The sequence below is a fragment of the Thalassophryne amazonica genome, chromosome 9, assembly GCF_902500255.1.
Source record: "Thalassophryne amazonica chromosome 9, fThaAma1.1, whole genome shotgun sequence".
In the NCBI taxonomy this organism is placed as follows: Eukaryota; Metazoa; Chordata; class Actinopteri; order Batrachoidiformes; family Batrachoididae; genus Thalassophryne; species Thalassophryne amazonica.
The window spans coordinates 103,708,070-103,723,595 of NC_047111.1; the positions used below are offsets into that span (position 1 = coordinate 103,708,070).

General features: G+C 40.2%; 1 protein-coding gene across 6 annotated transcripts in view; it reads right to left on the reverse strand.

The window, feature by feature from the left end:
* The window catches only part of pknox2 (pbx/knotted 1 homeobox 2), a 321,900-nt gene that overhangs the window by 77,823 nt on the left and 228,551 nt on the right, over nt 1-15,526 (reverse strand). For 4 of the 6 annotated variants that reach the window (XM_034178877.1, XM_034178876.1, XM_034178882.1 and 1 more), the window contains 2 exons: nt 15,094-15,230; nt 11,939-11,950 (listed from right to left, as the gene is read on the reverse strand). In XM_034178877.1, coding sequence (XP_034034768.1) covers nt 11,939-11,950; nt 15,094-15,230 — 149 coding nt within the window. The remainder of the gene's footprint in view (nt 1-11,938; nt 11,951-15,093; nt 15,231-15,526) is intronic. The other 2 variants (XM_034178881.1, XM_034178879.1) reach the window with 1 other exon arrangement.

Genomic DNA, 15,526 nt, shown 5'->3' on the forward strand with positions numbered 1-15,526 from the left:
AGAAACAACCAATAAAACCACTTGAGCTTTGACACAGTTTCCTGCATTTGTCGGCGAGTGAGGACCAACACACGCTGACCCGTTAAACGGAGGAGGCTCGGCTCGCTTTAAGCCCGTCAGACAGCGAGAGCGTCCGCGCCGCTGGAAAAGCAGCACAGTAGTGGAGGACGCATTGATGCATTGTAGCAGTGAGGATAAACAGTCTTTATGGTGCATTACTGAGGCAGAGAAACACGCTGGCATGCACAAATGTGGCCAGCGGCGTCCCTGAACGCGTCAAATTAAAAGCGCTCCCTCCTGTTTTCAAATCTTCTTTTACGCCGTTAAAAAGAAAGTCATATACAACCATGAACTCAGCAGGTACCAAGTAAATTCCTGTGTCTCTGAAAGTTGGGCAACTGACAGCATGACAGCTTTAACCTACACACACAGACACACACGTGCACGCACAAACACTTCAATTTAAGCTCACTACAAATACTCATGGTGACCAGCATGTGAAGCTTTCAGGCACATTATAGAAGAGCGTGAATCATAATATGCACCACACCGAGCCCTCTGCATTGCAACTGTGGCAGAAAAAAAAAATGCAAATTAAACCTTCTTTCTGCAGTACTTCTTCATGATGCACATAATTTGATAAAAAGACAGAAATCTGGTCAATCTTCATTCCTAGTCTCATCTATGGTCATGAGGGTTGGGTCATGACTAGATCGTGGGTACAAGTGGCCGAAATAGGCTTCCTCAGGAGGGTGGCTGGTGTCTCCCTTAGAGATAGGGTAAGAAGTTCGGTCATCCGTGGGGAGCTTGGAGTAGAGTCACTGCTCCTTCGCATTGATCGGAGCCAGCTGAGGTGGTTTGGGCATCTGGTAAAGATGCCTCCAGGGCACCTCCCTAGGGAGGTGTTCCAGGCACGTCCATGTGTGAGGAGACCCCGGGGAAGACCCAGGACTAGGTAGAGAGATTATATCTCCACACTGGCCTGGGAACACCTCGGGATCCTCCAGTCAGAGGTGGTCAATGTGGCCCGGGAAAGGGAAGTCTGGTGTCCCCTGCTGGAGCTGTTGCCCTCGCAACCCGAACCCAGAAAAGCAGTTGAAAATGAGTGATGAGTGAAAATGAATGTGTATTCTGAACAATTTACTAAGTTGGGTTGAGTGTCCTACACAATTTTACTTCCACAATCCTGTGCTAAGTGGAATTAATGACCCATATAAAAAAAATCTGTTCCTTTTTAAATAAATTAAAAGAAACACTGAGAAGTGTTTTTTTTCCTTAACGCATGGCAGAGCTGTTAAAGTGACAAGCATATACAACGACTTAACTGTAATGGGCTTCCATTTTTCTCTGTACAAGTCTAATATCTATGAAAATACAATGTGAATTGGCATATACTCAATATTAAATGACCCTGATCGGGATCAGGGGATAAGGACATCAGTAGTAATTAGTAATCAGTACTATGATGGTCTGCACTCTAAAACTGCTCTCATTTATTACTTAGTCCCAAATTCTCTACATAGAAAGCAAGGAAGAATTTCACAAAAACAAACAACAAACATCAAACCTGACCTTAAGACAGCAGATTCTTGGTAAACACTGCTCTTTCTAAGCATCACAAGGACATTACTGTTACAAAAACAAAAAGACAGTACCATTTGCTGATGTCTTTTTCAATTAGGAGCATGTTTCCATCTCTAAGCTCTTTCAACTTCCATCAGCCGTGAATACGACATGGTGAAAAACAAAAGCCTTACTGGCTCTTTAATAAGATGCAGAGAATCCAGCAGGATCTTCATAGTAAATGCCACAACTCATTAGGCTAATTACCCTATCACACATTTACTCTGCTGTTAATAACAAAGTAGGCAGAGAGACGGAGAGAGGAAACAACACATCTCCACATAAAGTTGGCATTCTGGCAATTAGTGCAAAGCAACATTAAAGACCGCACAGACTTCCTGAGCAGAATAATTAAAGAAAAATGGCAGAGATGCTTTTCTCTTTTCAAAGTCTTCAGCCCCCACATGAGCATCGTGCAGAGGCAAGACCGCTGGTGCATCAGACTTCTATTTCTGCTGTTTGTGTCATCTTCTTTTTTTTCCTTTTGTATAATTTGGCTCACCGTGGGAGACAGCAACTCATGAAGTCAAATTTAATTGCGTTTATAACAAGGTAACAAGGTGCATTTAGTCATTATCGCCTTGTATGGGCAAAAATAATTCCAGAAGTCAACTTTGCTTCCTATGAATGCAAAACAGTAAGAAATTCACCTACGAGCGACAACTAATCATATGTTAACGACATGTTTGTGAATACGCTGTTTTTTTTTTTGTTTTGTTTTTTTGCTTTGGGTTTTTTTTTGGGGGGGGGGGGGGGGGTGCGTTGCTCCCTCAGCTCACTGCTGATCACAACATTTTAATTAGCCGTCACAAAGATTTACAGGTACAGAGAGCTCAATATTCTGCACGGCATCATTTAGGTGGTAACTAATTCAATGTCACACATTTTGTTTTCTATCTTTGTGCTCCCATTTAGTCACATAACTGTTTATTTCATGTGCCTTTGGATTATTTTTGGTGATAAAACCCAGTGCTGAAGACCTTAATACTCTTTCAGGGACATGACTAAAGGATAAATGCTCTTAAAATTTTCCTCATATCCACTAAATGATAACAAACCTCCTGTTGCACATTTCAGATACTTCAGCAGCTTATTAGCTCATAGTGTACATCTGTATGCAAAAATGAGCAAATTGCATATTTTATTTTTATTAGCTCATTTTTTAGATCAAGTTTTTTTTATACAGGTTTTATTTCAATATAAAAGCAAATCTCTAGAACATGATTTAAATGGACCATACAAGCCACAATCCTGATTAAGTACACACACCCTGAGTACAACACAACAAATAGAAAGAGGGTGGCACAGTATTTTTATTTCATTTATTTAAAATAAATTGTAAAACTGTTTAACTGGCTGCCTCCAAAATATTGTAGCTACACAAATATTTATCTATCAACCCCATGCAGCTGAGATAATCAAATCAAGTGATCCAACATCTTGGTTGGCAAGAAAAGTTCATTCTAGTTGCCCACAACATTAAACCCCTTCAGCAGTATCATCTCATGTCAGACCTTCTATCTCTAATAGCGGTTCATGTTCAGCATATGCAATGGGCAAAAGAAAAATATGTAGTATTACAGTTTTTGGGAAAAAGACAAGCTAAATGAGTAGCTGTGATGTAGCAGAATGTAGTGTGTGCGTGTGTATATATATATATATATATATATATATATATATATATATTGCTCTATATCTGTTGCTCTATAAAAAAAGCCCTCCGTAAAGCTAGGACATCTTTCTACTCATCACTAATTGAAGAAAATAAGAACCACCCCAGGTTTCTTTTCAGCACTGTAGCCAGGCTGACAAAGAGTCAGAGCTCTATTGAGCTGAGTATTCCATTAACTTTAACTAGTAATGACTTCATGACTTTCTTTGCTAACAAAATTTTAACTATTAGAGAAAAAGTACTCATAACCATCCCAAAGACGTATCGTTATCTTTGGCTGCTTTCAGTGATGCCGGTACTTGGTTAGACTCTTTCTCTCCGATTGTTCTGTCTGAGTTATTTTCATTAGTTACTTCATCCAAACCATCAACATGTTTATTAGACCCCATTCCTACCACGCTGCTCAAGGAAGCCCTACCATTATTTAATGCTTCGATCTTAAATATGATCAATCTATCTTTGTTAGTTGGCTATGTACCACAGGCTTTTAAGGTGGCAGTAATTAAACCATTACTTAAAAAGCCATCACTTGACCCAGCTATCTTAGCTAATTATAGGCCAATCTCCAACCTTCCTTTTCTCTCAAAAATTCTTCAAAGGGTAGTTGTAAAACAGCTAACTGATCATCTGCAGAGGAATGGTCTATTTGAAGAGTTTCAGTCAGGTTTTAGAATTCATCATAGTACAGTGGACAGTGGACTCATCTCTGTGCTTGTTCTGTTAGACCTCAGTGCTGCTTTTGATACTGTTGACCATAAAATTTTATTACAGAGATTAGAGCATGCCATAAGTATTAAAGGCACTGCGCTGCGGTGGTTTGAATCATATTTGTCTAATAGATTACAATTTGTTCATGTAAATGGGGAATCTTCTTCACAGACTAAAGTTAATTATGGAGTTCCACAAGGTTCTGTGCTAGGACCAATTTTATTCACTTTATACATGCTTCCCTTAGGCAGTATTATTAGACGGTATTGCTTAAATTTTCATTGTTACACAGATGATACCCAGCTTTATCTATCCATGAAGCCAGAGGACACACACCAATTAGCTAAACTGCAGGATTGTCTTACAGACATAAAGACATGGATGACCTCTAATTTCCTGCTTTTAAACTCAGATAAAACTGAAGTTATTGTACTTGGCCCCACAAATCTTAGAAACATGGTGTCTAACCAGATCCTTACTCTGGATGGCATTACCCTGACCTCTAGTAATACTGTGAGAAATCTTGGAGTAATTTTTGATCAGGATATGTCATTCAAAGCGCATAATAAACAAATATGTAGGACTGCTTTTTTGCATTTACGCAATATCTCTAAAATTAGAAAGGTCTTGTCTCAGAGTGATGCTGAAAAACTAATTGATGCATTTATTTCCTCTAGGCTGGACTATTGTAATTCATTATTATCAGGTTGTCCTAAAAGTTCCCTAAAAAGCCTTCAGTTAATTCAAAATGCTGCAGCTAGAGTATTAACGGGGACTAGAAGGAGAGAGCATATCTCACCCATATTGGCCTCTCTCCATTGGCTTCCTGTTAATTCTAGAATAGAATTTAAAATTCTTCTTCTTACTTATAAGGTTTTGAATAATCAGGTCCCATCTTATCTTAGGGACCTCGTAGTACCATATCACCCCAATAGAGCGCTTCGCTCTCAGACTGCAGGCTTACTTGTAGTTCCTAGGGTTTGTAAGAGTAGAATGGGAGGCAGAGCCTTCAGCTTTCAGGCTCCTCTCCTGTGGAACCAGCTCCCAATTCAGATCAGGGAGACAGACACCCTCTCTACTTTTAAGATTAGGCTTAAAACTTTCCTTTTTGCTAAAGCTTATAGTTAGGGCTGGATCAGGTGACCCTGAACCATCCCTTAGTTATGCTGCTATAGACGTAGACTGCTGGGGGGTTCCCATGATGCACTGTTTCTTTCTCTTTTTGCTCTGTATGCACCACTCTGCATTTAATCATTAGTGATCGATCTCTGCTCCCCTCCACAGCATGTCTTTTTCCTGGTTCTCTCCCTCAGCCCCAACCAGTCCCAGCAGAAGACTGCCCCTCCCTGAGCCTGGTTCTGCTGGAGGTTTCTTCCTGTTAAAAGGGAGTTTTTCCTTCCCACTGTAGCCAAGTGCTTGCTCACAGGGGGTTGTTTTGACCTTTGGGGTTTTACATAATTATTGTATGGCCTTGCCTTACAATATAAAGCGCCTTGGGGCAACTGTTTGTTGTGATTTAGCGCTATATAAAAAAAAAATTGATTGAAAATTGATTGATATATACACACACACACACTCCCCCTTTCTGGTGTGTTCCACACACACCTGCTTCCTAATTGCACCTCGTCACCTGGGTGTACTTATAGCTCTCCAGTTCACCTTGTCCTTCTCCAGATTGATGCTCCCTGTGCCTTCTTTTGAACTCTGTATTGTTTTCACGTCCTGCTAGCCTCTTGTATATTTATGACCACCTGCTTATTTTCTCGACCACGCCTTAGCCTGATGCTCCTTGTACTGCTGCTTTTTTTGGACTGCCTGCCTGTGTGCCGACCCCGTTTGCTTCAACAGTAAACCATTTTTACCTACAGAGCCAAGAGTCTGAGTCCTGCATTTGCATCCTACCTAACCTGTCTGCCAGACCTGTCAACATCTTCATATGTCATCTCCACAATATCTGCTAAAGCTGATGAATTATTAGGCATCTGAATCAATATAATGTCAGACCTTTTCTCTTTGAGTAGCTTGCAGCACAGTCGCTCATTAGCGAGCAGTACTTCAGTGGATGAGTGAGTAGTGCGCTTGGTTTCAGTGCGGAAAGTTCCTGGTTCAAACCCCATTCCACCATGTAATGTGGAGTTGCGTCAAGAAGGGCATCCGGCATAAAACTTGTGCCAAATCAACGTACAGATCTACCTTGGATGTGCTGTGGCGACCCCGAGATTGCTTTATTGCATATTAAGAGTGACTTTTTTATTGCCACGGTGACCTGGGCCCAGATAAGCATCAGAAAAAGAATTAATAAATGAATGCTCACAATATATGAGTAATTAAATAACTAAATACAACGTATTTGCACCCTGTGCCTTGATTTGTGTGCAGATTAGCTGCTGCGGTACAAATGCAAGTACACTTTAGAGCTTTAGAGCCTCGTGCGCCACAACACGTCACATGACGGCACACAGTCTATAAAACAAAGCTACACTGGAGTGCCAAGCTCAGGTAATGAACTTTAACCACCTGGCTTATTGATTTACCATATTATTTTGGAAATAAGGTTGAGATTTGACAGGCAATTGTTATCATAAAATACCATAAGAATGATGGAAACAAATGTCATATGATCCATATTTAATTGTACATAAAAAACAAATGGCAATCAGCCGTGAATTGCTGACTCAATACAATGGAATGCCACAGCAGCTAGCTTGGCTACTTCACATGTACTCAGAAACTTGTGCTGATTTTCCAGTCAATAATAATATTTTTCTGAATATATATTCAATGGGGCAACAGTGGGGCAATACATTAATCTTGCAGGTGTCATGTTGGATACTTGTGTTTGATCATTATCTCCACACTGATAATGCAGCAGCTTTAGGGCCCCATCACACTCCCCTAAAAACCATGAAGACCATACTGCATCCTCAAAATTTAAATGAATGCAATTCAACAATGAGCTACAGTCAAAACAACACCTCTCCCACCAAACGTGTAAACACAAACTCAAATATACTCCATGTGTGTGTGCCTGCAATGACGACATGCTTTGAAGTGAATCTCGATGTGTACAAGAAGATAGGGGAGATCTTTTAATTGTTTTTGCAGCATTTCAGCACAGCTATGTCACTGAAGTCCCTCCAACTTTTAATTTAATTGTTAATATGTCAATGCAGTCATTGCTACCGCCTTGTTTTATCTTTACTGCACCCTGATCCAACCACGTTCTCACTGTGTTTTTTGAACAAGTCCAAAGTTCACCCACTACCTCCATGTCCATGGATAATTTACCATGCACTTAACTGCTTCTCATATGTTTTTAATGTTGTACAGGTTCTTACTGCATCCTCCTAGTTTTTGCAGATGTTGTGGAAACATGGCTGAGCATGACAGGGCCGTTTAAAAGCAATAAGGAGTCACCACATCACTCCAGACTTGCCCATTGTGCTAGACTACATGGATATAAGTCGTTTTACAATCCTAAATTTAAACAAAAATGTATGCAAATCAAAACTGCTGATTGAACCATTGATCTGGATCTGGTGGTCTGAACAACAGTGTAAACTATCACATTGTGTCATCTCGTGTCATCTTGTGCACATCTCTTCCTGGGTATATGGTTCAAGGAGTAAGAGAATAGTGCTTGGAGGTGCAAAAGAGCCACATAGAAGTGGTAGAAGGGCTGATTTGGACCCACCTATCAATCGTTTCTGCTCCAGAGATGGCTGCTTACATCAAAGACAGCCTCGGATCTCTGAGGAGTGAGTAAAGACTTTGCAGCAGCATGCCTCAGGCCTGAACATGGGGGTTTGCACCTCCTCAGACAACAGTGGCGGATACCCTCCGGTGCGACCTGAGGAGCTGGGGCAGAAAACCCAACATGCTCTCTAGTGTCACTGTACCAGGCCAAACTGCATTTGGTTCAACAAATCTGGTTAGCTGCTGGCAAACCACTTACACAAGGCTCAATTAAATATGTCTGTATTTTGAATAATTTACCTCATAAATAGATAATACTGGCTCATTATGGCGGGGGGGGCGGCATCTAAATTCTAGCTGAAAGCTAAAAAAGGACTGAGGTTTTTTTTAACTGGTGTTTTGGATTTACCCGCCAGTATACAGTGTTTTCTACATCTAACGAGGTCGTTCCTCTGAGGGCCTTTACATGGAAAATAAAAAGCTTATGGAATCTGGAACAATACATGTCGGAAGATGTGTCCAAACTCTACAAGAAGACGAAAGAACAGAGAAAAAGAATTTGTTTGCAACATTTTTGTTAGAGCTGAAACAAATAACATTTATGACAAACTAGAAAGTTGCACTGTGAGTGCACCCACAAACCTAAATAGATCAATTCACAGGGATGTGCTGAAGGTAGAAAGTGCAACATGGAAGGGGCCGAAGAGAGGTATGTTTGAGACTACCAAAATAAAAAACAAAACAAAACACTGATGACAAACAAAAATGCACAATCATGCAATTATTATAATTATTTTTTTGAAAATTAATTTTAGGTTCTGACTTCAGAAGAAGAAAAACTACCATTTTTACCAAGTGTCACTAAAATATCTTAAATGTCCCATTTCACAAATGTAATAAAACATTTGAAATTGCCATACTTCCCATCTTAAATTTCCTTTTTTAGTCTTGGACCCACTTCACAGTATAATGGCACCTATTCCACATTTTGCCCAAAAACTTGAATGAAAATCGATGGTACGAACATACCCTAACAAGTAATCTTTTTTTTTAATCCTTTTTCATCTGTTCACACCCGCGGTATGGACTCTGTGATATGAAAATTTGGTTATTGTAATTATTCTGCATTTTGAGGTCTACTGCCTAACCGCTAGAAAAACTGCTGTCGCTAACTGAACATTACCTGCATCTGAATTACATTTTTGTGTCAGATGAGGATCTTTTGGACTGATTATTGTGCACTGAACCTGAGTTTAAACCATCCATTCTAGTCTCACTTTTGCTGCTGCTGTTTCTGTCACTGAACAATAACACCTGTTCAAGCAATCCGTTGCTGTGGTTCTCTGCACTGGGGTCGTTAGTCTGATTCATTACAAAGAGAAGTAATGGGCCTTTCAGATTGAAGGTGTCAGATATGGCAGTTAATGTGCGCCAGTGACTTCAGATGCGTCGCTTCGGATGCGGCAAGCGGGGAGGAGATTTCTACATCACACTCTGACTTTTTCCAAAGCCAGAGAAAGCTGAGCAATCGCCGTTTTGGATTTGCGTCTGTAGAACCACAAAAAAAGCTTTAAAAACAACAGTCGAATGAGTCTCCCAACATCCTGCTGGGAGAAGCTTTTTCAGCTACTTTTTGGAGTTATGCTGAGCCGAGGGAGGGCTGATGATGTGGTGGGGTATCGATCGAACCACGCCAGCGTGCGGAGCCGCATGAAGGAGCCGGAGTTCAGGCCTCATCGCTGGGAAGAGCGAGGCAGCCAGCCGGGATGATGGAGCAGACTGACTCAATCCGAAATTCCTCACTTTTGGATATACAAGGTCTCTTATAAAACTATCGTACCTTTTTATTTTTTTCAAAAACTTTATGGATTTGATTCATATGTTTTTACATCAGCCAAGCTTGAACCTTCGTGTGCATGCGTGAGTTTTTCCACGCCTGTCGGTTGCGTCATTCACCTGTGGGCAGGCTTTGAGTGAGCACTGCTCCACCCCTCTTGTCGTTGTTTCATTGCGAGGAAATGGCGGAATGATTTGGGCTTTTTTTCCATCAGAATTTTTTCAGAAACTGTTAGAGACAGGCAGCTGGAAACTATTTGAAAAATTTATCTGGCTTTCGGTGAAAATTTTACGAGCTTCACAGAGAATAAGGAGTGTTACTACAGCTTTAAGTATGGCCCACAATGGCGCACGGCCGGGACCGTCGTGTGCAATTTCTCTGGTTATCACAAGAGCTGGACATCAGCCATTTTCCGGCAGATTTCACTTTTAACAAGAGATTTTGTCATGGAAAGCCGCGCGGAGGCTTCGCGCATCATGACCGATTCGCTGATGAAGCGAGACAAAGGAACACCTCCGTTTCGGAGTGTTAGAGGACAAGTTGGGACATGCCCAGCTCTCCACAATTTCTCTTATACTCACTCGACTGTTAAGCACTGAAAGCCGAGATAGGCATGTTAGAAGACAGTTAGAAGATGCCTGTGTGAAGCTAATTTATTTGCAAGAATCCCCCCAAAGTCCCTCTGTTAAATAAAAGACATGCAGAAGAGGTTACAATATGCCAAAGATCACATCAACTGGCCTAAAAAGAAATGGAGGAATATTTTGTGGACTGATGAGAGTAAAATTGTTCTTTTTGGGTCCAAGGGCTGCAGACAGTTTGTGAGACGACCCCCAAACTCTGAATTCAAGACACAGTTCACAGTGAAGACAGTGAAGCATGGTGGTGCAAGCATCATGATATGGGCATGTTTCTCCTACTATGGTGTTGGGCCTATATATTGCATACCAGGTATCATGGATCAGTTTGGATATGTCAAAATACTTGAGAGGTCATGTTGCCTTATGCTGACAAGGACATGCCCTTGAAATGGGTGTTTCAACAAGAAAATGACCCCAAGCACACTAGTAAACGAACAAAATCTTGGTTCTAAACCAACAAAATTAATGCCTCGCAGATGTGAACAAATCATGAAAAACTGTGGTTATACAACTAAATACTAGTTTAGTGATTCACAGGATTGCTAAAAAAGCAGTTTGAACATAATAGTTTTGAGTTTGTAGCGTCAACAGCAGATGCTACTATTATTGTGAACACCCCCTTTTCTACTTTTTTTTACTAAAAGCTCAATTCCATAGCCTTAAGAGTGTGCATATCATGAATGCTTGGTCTTGTTGGATTTGAGAGAATCTACTGAATCTACTGGTACCTTGTTTCCCATGTAACAATAAGAAATATACTCAAAACCTGGATTAATCTTTTTAGTCACATAGCACTACTATTATTCTGAACACTACTGTATAAACGCCCATTTTGACCAACAAGGCTTAGTTCTGCAGCTTAGTATGAGGTGAGAATAATTTAAAAATAAAACGTGATGTTACTGCGCTGCTGAAGTTCAGAAAATGTTAGCTTAGCCTTTTAGCACAGTTGAGCTGAGTGAACGCTTTAATTTGTAAATGGTTCCGTCTATTTTCATTTTTACCAAATAAAGCTGCAGCTTTTTTGTGACTACTGAGACCACAAAAAGCTCAACTTTAAACAACTTAGATTTTAGTGAGCGTTTTTTTTTTTTTTTTTCCTCCGGTGGGGGGTGTTTTTGTCTTTTTTTTTTTTTTTAACTGTTTAGTGTTTCTTTATATTTTAAGAATTTTTAATTTGTACCACAATCAGGAACATTTGCTGTGTAGATTACCTAAATTCAGATGCACTTCCAAAACTTCCAGTGATGAGCTGAACAGTCGGAAGAAAATATCTCTGCTCTTCAAAATGGGACAAAAGTGTCTTCAACAACTCCACCAGAGGTCAAAGCTGCAGAAGAGACCTTCATATGGTTAAATGTCCCTTAAGCCTTATACAGGCAATACTTTGGGTTGGTGCTTATCCTGGGATACCATAGTGTGAAGCAGAAGACATAAGACTATGTTAGCTTAGTTCCCCATTAGCTGAGAGGACTGGAATAATGCAGATGACGATCCAAACCTGGAATCCAACTGCGGTCTACATATTAGTATTCCAACTTTGATCGCACAGATCCACCTGCTCCACTATATTTTAAGAGGCCAAATGTAACAGCTGGTCAGCTGATCGCTGTGCCGTCATATCAATGTGTGTGCGTGTGTGCTGTAAAGGAAAACATATGAAATCTGAGCAAGTTTTGTTCACGTCCCTTCTGCAAACTAAAATTTTTTAAATAGGGTGCATCCAAAATGTGTGTCGACCACTTGATAAATGATTCTTACCTTTGAAAATGACTGTTGGCATGAAAGAAAAATATGATTTACAGTTAAAGTCTGGATATTGTTACAAAAAATATATATTTAAAGGGAACATACAGGTTGGTTAAATTTTATTTACGGTATGTTTTATGGGTTTTCCAATCCTGCTTAAAGTGACGAAATTTAGACAATGACTGAAAAGTATTTCAGAGTCATTCATTCATTGTCTCAACCCAATAATCAGGTCCATGAGCCACTGGAACCAATCCCAGCATGCACTGGCAGAGGTCATGGAGGAACATTATGGTTATTACAATGTCAAATTAGCTCACAGAATGAATCCAAGGTTTTACTGCGGCATTAAAGAATAAAAATCTGAACACAAAATGCAAGATGCACTGCTTAAGTGAAAACATTGTAAAGCATTTATGTCACAGCTGGTTTGAGAGGACATGGTCATGGCGATGTTGGATTAGTTCACAAATAGCACTAGTGCAGTTTGTGATACCCAGCATGTGGTTAGAGAGAAAATGCAATAAATATTTCCAAATGATGTTTTTGCCTCTTTTAGAACATGACAAATAAATGTGAAAATGATTATGTTTGTAGCCTTCTGAGTTCAACTGACTGCCATTTCCTCAGAAACGTGAAGATTGTTTCACTTTTATACAATTAGGAAGTTCTAAAAATGTCTTTCTCGTGATGATGGTTCAATTATCGCAGGGTAAAGCTTCATGTGGTGTCTGTTGGCTCTGAATAAAGAAACTAATAACTGAACAACATTATATGGACACTAGTTTTGCTTTCAAAATATTTTTATTCATGTTCTGTTTGACTGCTTAACTTGGTGTATTGCCTTTTTTATACATTTCTGTCAGCATTTAAAGAGACAGACTATGACGGTGGATCCACAAAGAACAGTGCAGCATTTTTCTACATTGTTTTGTTACAGCCTTATTCCCAAATGGATTAAATAAAAAAAATTCCCCACAAAGTTCTACACACAGTACCCTTTGACAATGTGATTTTTGTTGTTGTTGTTGTTGTTTTTGAAAATGTATTTTAAAAATAATTAAAAAAAAACCCCTAAGAAATGACTTGTACATAAGTATTCACAGCCTTTGCCATGAAACTCAAAATTGAGTTCAGGTATATCCTGTTTCCACTCATCATCCTTGAGATGTTTCTACATCTTAACTGGAGTCCATCTGCGGTGAATTCAGTTGATTGGACATGATTCAGAAAGGCACACACCTGTCTACATATAAGATCCCACTACATATAAGGCACAACTGTCTGTAGACCTCTGAGACAAGACTGTCTCGAGGCACAAATCTGGGGAAGGGAATGGAAACATTTCTGCTGCTTTGAAGGTCCCAATGAGCACAGTGGCCTTCATCATACCTAAATAGAAGAAGTACTGATCCACCAGGACTCTTCCTAGAGTTGGCTGCTCGTCTAAACTGAGTAATCAGAGGAAAAGGGCCTTTATCAGGGAGGTGACCAAGAACCCAATGGCCACTATCAGAGCTCCAGCATTCCTCTGTGGAGAGAAGAGAACCTTCCAGAAGGACAACCATCTCTGCAGCAATCCGCCAATCAGGCCTGTATGGTAGAGTGACCAGACAGAAGCCACTCCTTAGTAAAAGGCTCATGGCAGCCCATCTGGATTTTGCCAAAAGGCACCTGAAGGACTCTCAAACCATGAGAAACAAAATTCTCTGGTCTGATGAGACAAAGATTGAACTCTTTGGCATGGATGCCAGGCATCATGTTTGTAGGAAACCAGGCACCATCCCTACAGTGAAGCATGGTGGTGGCAGCATCATGCTGTGGGGATGTTTTTCAGTGGTAGGAACTGGGAGACTAGTCAGGATTGAGGGAAAGATGAATGCAGCAATGTACAGAGACATCCTGGATGAAAACCTACGCCAGAGCGCTCTTGACCTCAGACTGGGGCGAGAGTTCATCTTTCAGCAGGACAGTGACTCTAAGCACACAGCCAAGATATCAAAGGAGTGGCTTCAGGACAACTCTGTGACTGTCCTTGAGTGGCCCAGCCAGAGCCCAGACCTGAATCCAACTGAACATCTCTGAAGAGATCTGAAAGTGGATGTGCACCGATACACTCCCATCCAACCTGATGGAGCTTGAGAGGTGCTGCAAAGAGGAATGGACAAAACTGCCCAAAGATAGGTGCACCAAGCTCATAGCATTCAAGAAGACTTGAGGCTGTAATTGCTGCCAAAGGTGCATCAACAAAGTATTGAGCAATGGGTGTGAATACGTATGTACATGTTATTTCTTATTTATTTTTTATTTTTATTAAATTTGCAAAAAATTCAAAATAACCTTTTTCATGCTGTGCTTATGGGGTATTTGTTCTGAGAAGAATTTTGAGGGAAAAATGAATTTAGTCCATTTTGGAATAAGGCTGTGACATAACAAAATGTGGAAAAGGTGAAGCGCTGTGAATACTTTCCACATACACCGTAAAATAAGACAGCAACCTTATTTGGGTGAATCTGTGGATTATTAGTGATGCCACCGCAGATGTATGCTGTTCTGATCACCTTGGTTTCTAAGCCTATTTGAATGAATATTAGCAAGATATCTAAAAAAAACTAATGCAACTGTGATCAAACTTCACAGACAAGAAGTGCTTTGAATTTGATTAGGATCAGTAAATGAACAAGGTCAGAGGTCAAGGTAAAATATTTGGCCTCATGCTAATATATAGACAATTAATAGGGTTTATTCTGTAAATAGATTAAGATATATTCTTTTTTTCTTTTTTAAAGCCCAGGTAACATTTTCAATATATGCCTGATACTTTGAAATGTGGGCGTGGCATTGCTGTGCTCTCAAGCACATTTGATCGAGTTACTAGAACATTCATTTTGCCAAGTAATATGCTCATATGCATTATATGTGTAGGTTATGTTTTGAGAGTTGGATGCACAGTATTTCCATGGTCAGTCCAGCAAAATACTTTTTGTGACACTATTTAGCACTAAATAGCATAAAAATGGACTGTACCTACAGAGTACAATCATATAGAGTGACACGTGAAACGTCAAAAGTATAATAGCGCATGTAAGCAAGTACGCAAACATAAGTGTGCTTTGTCCAAGTTCTCATGATTGATTGAATTTAAAGCAAGCATTTCAGAGACCAACCTATAAACTGCCCTTTTGTCAGACTCTAACTGGGCCTGGGGGTCAAGGGTCACGCTGACAGAGGTATTTCCTGCTGCAGAGGCTGCTGGGATGTGGACCTGTGGGGTCTTGGTGTTCTGCTGAGTGGTGCCCGTCATCTGAAATAATCACATAAAATAATGCGGAGGGGAAAACATCATCATCACTGCATACAAAATGAAGTGTTCACATTTTTAAAAATTACAACCCCAAACAAAAAACTTGGGACAATATGGAAAATGCAAATTAAAATAAATAAACCCAAGATGTGAATGGGCAGACAACAGTTTCTCCATTCATGTTCAAAGAAGCCTGTAATTCTTTCAGAGCTGTGTGGGTGTCTTGGTGACTTCCCTTACTAGTCTCCTTCCAGCATGGTTACTCAATTTTTAGGGTCTACTTGACACAGATTTAA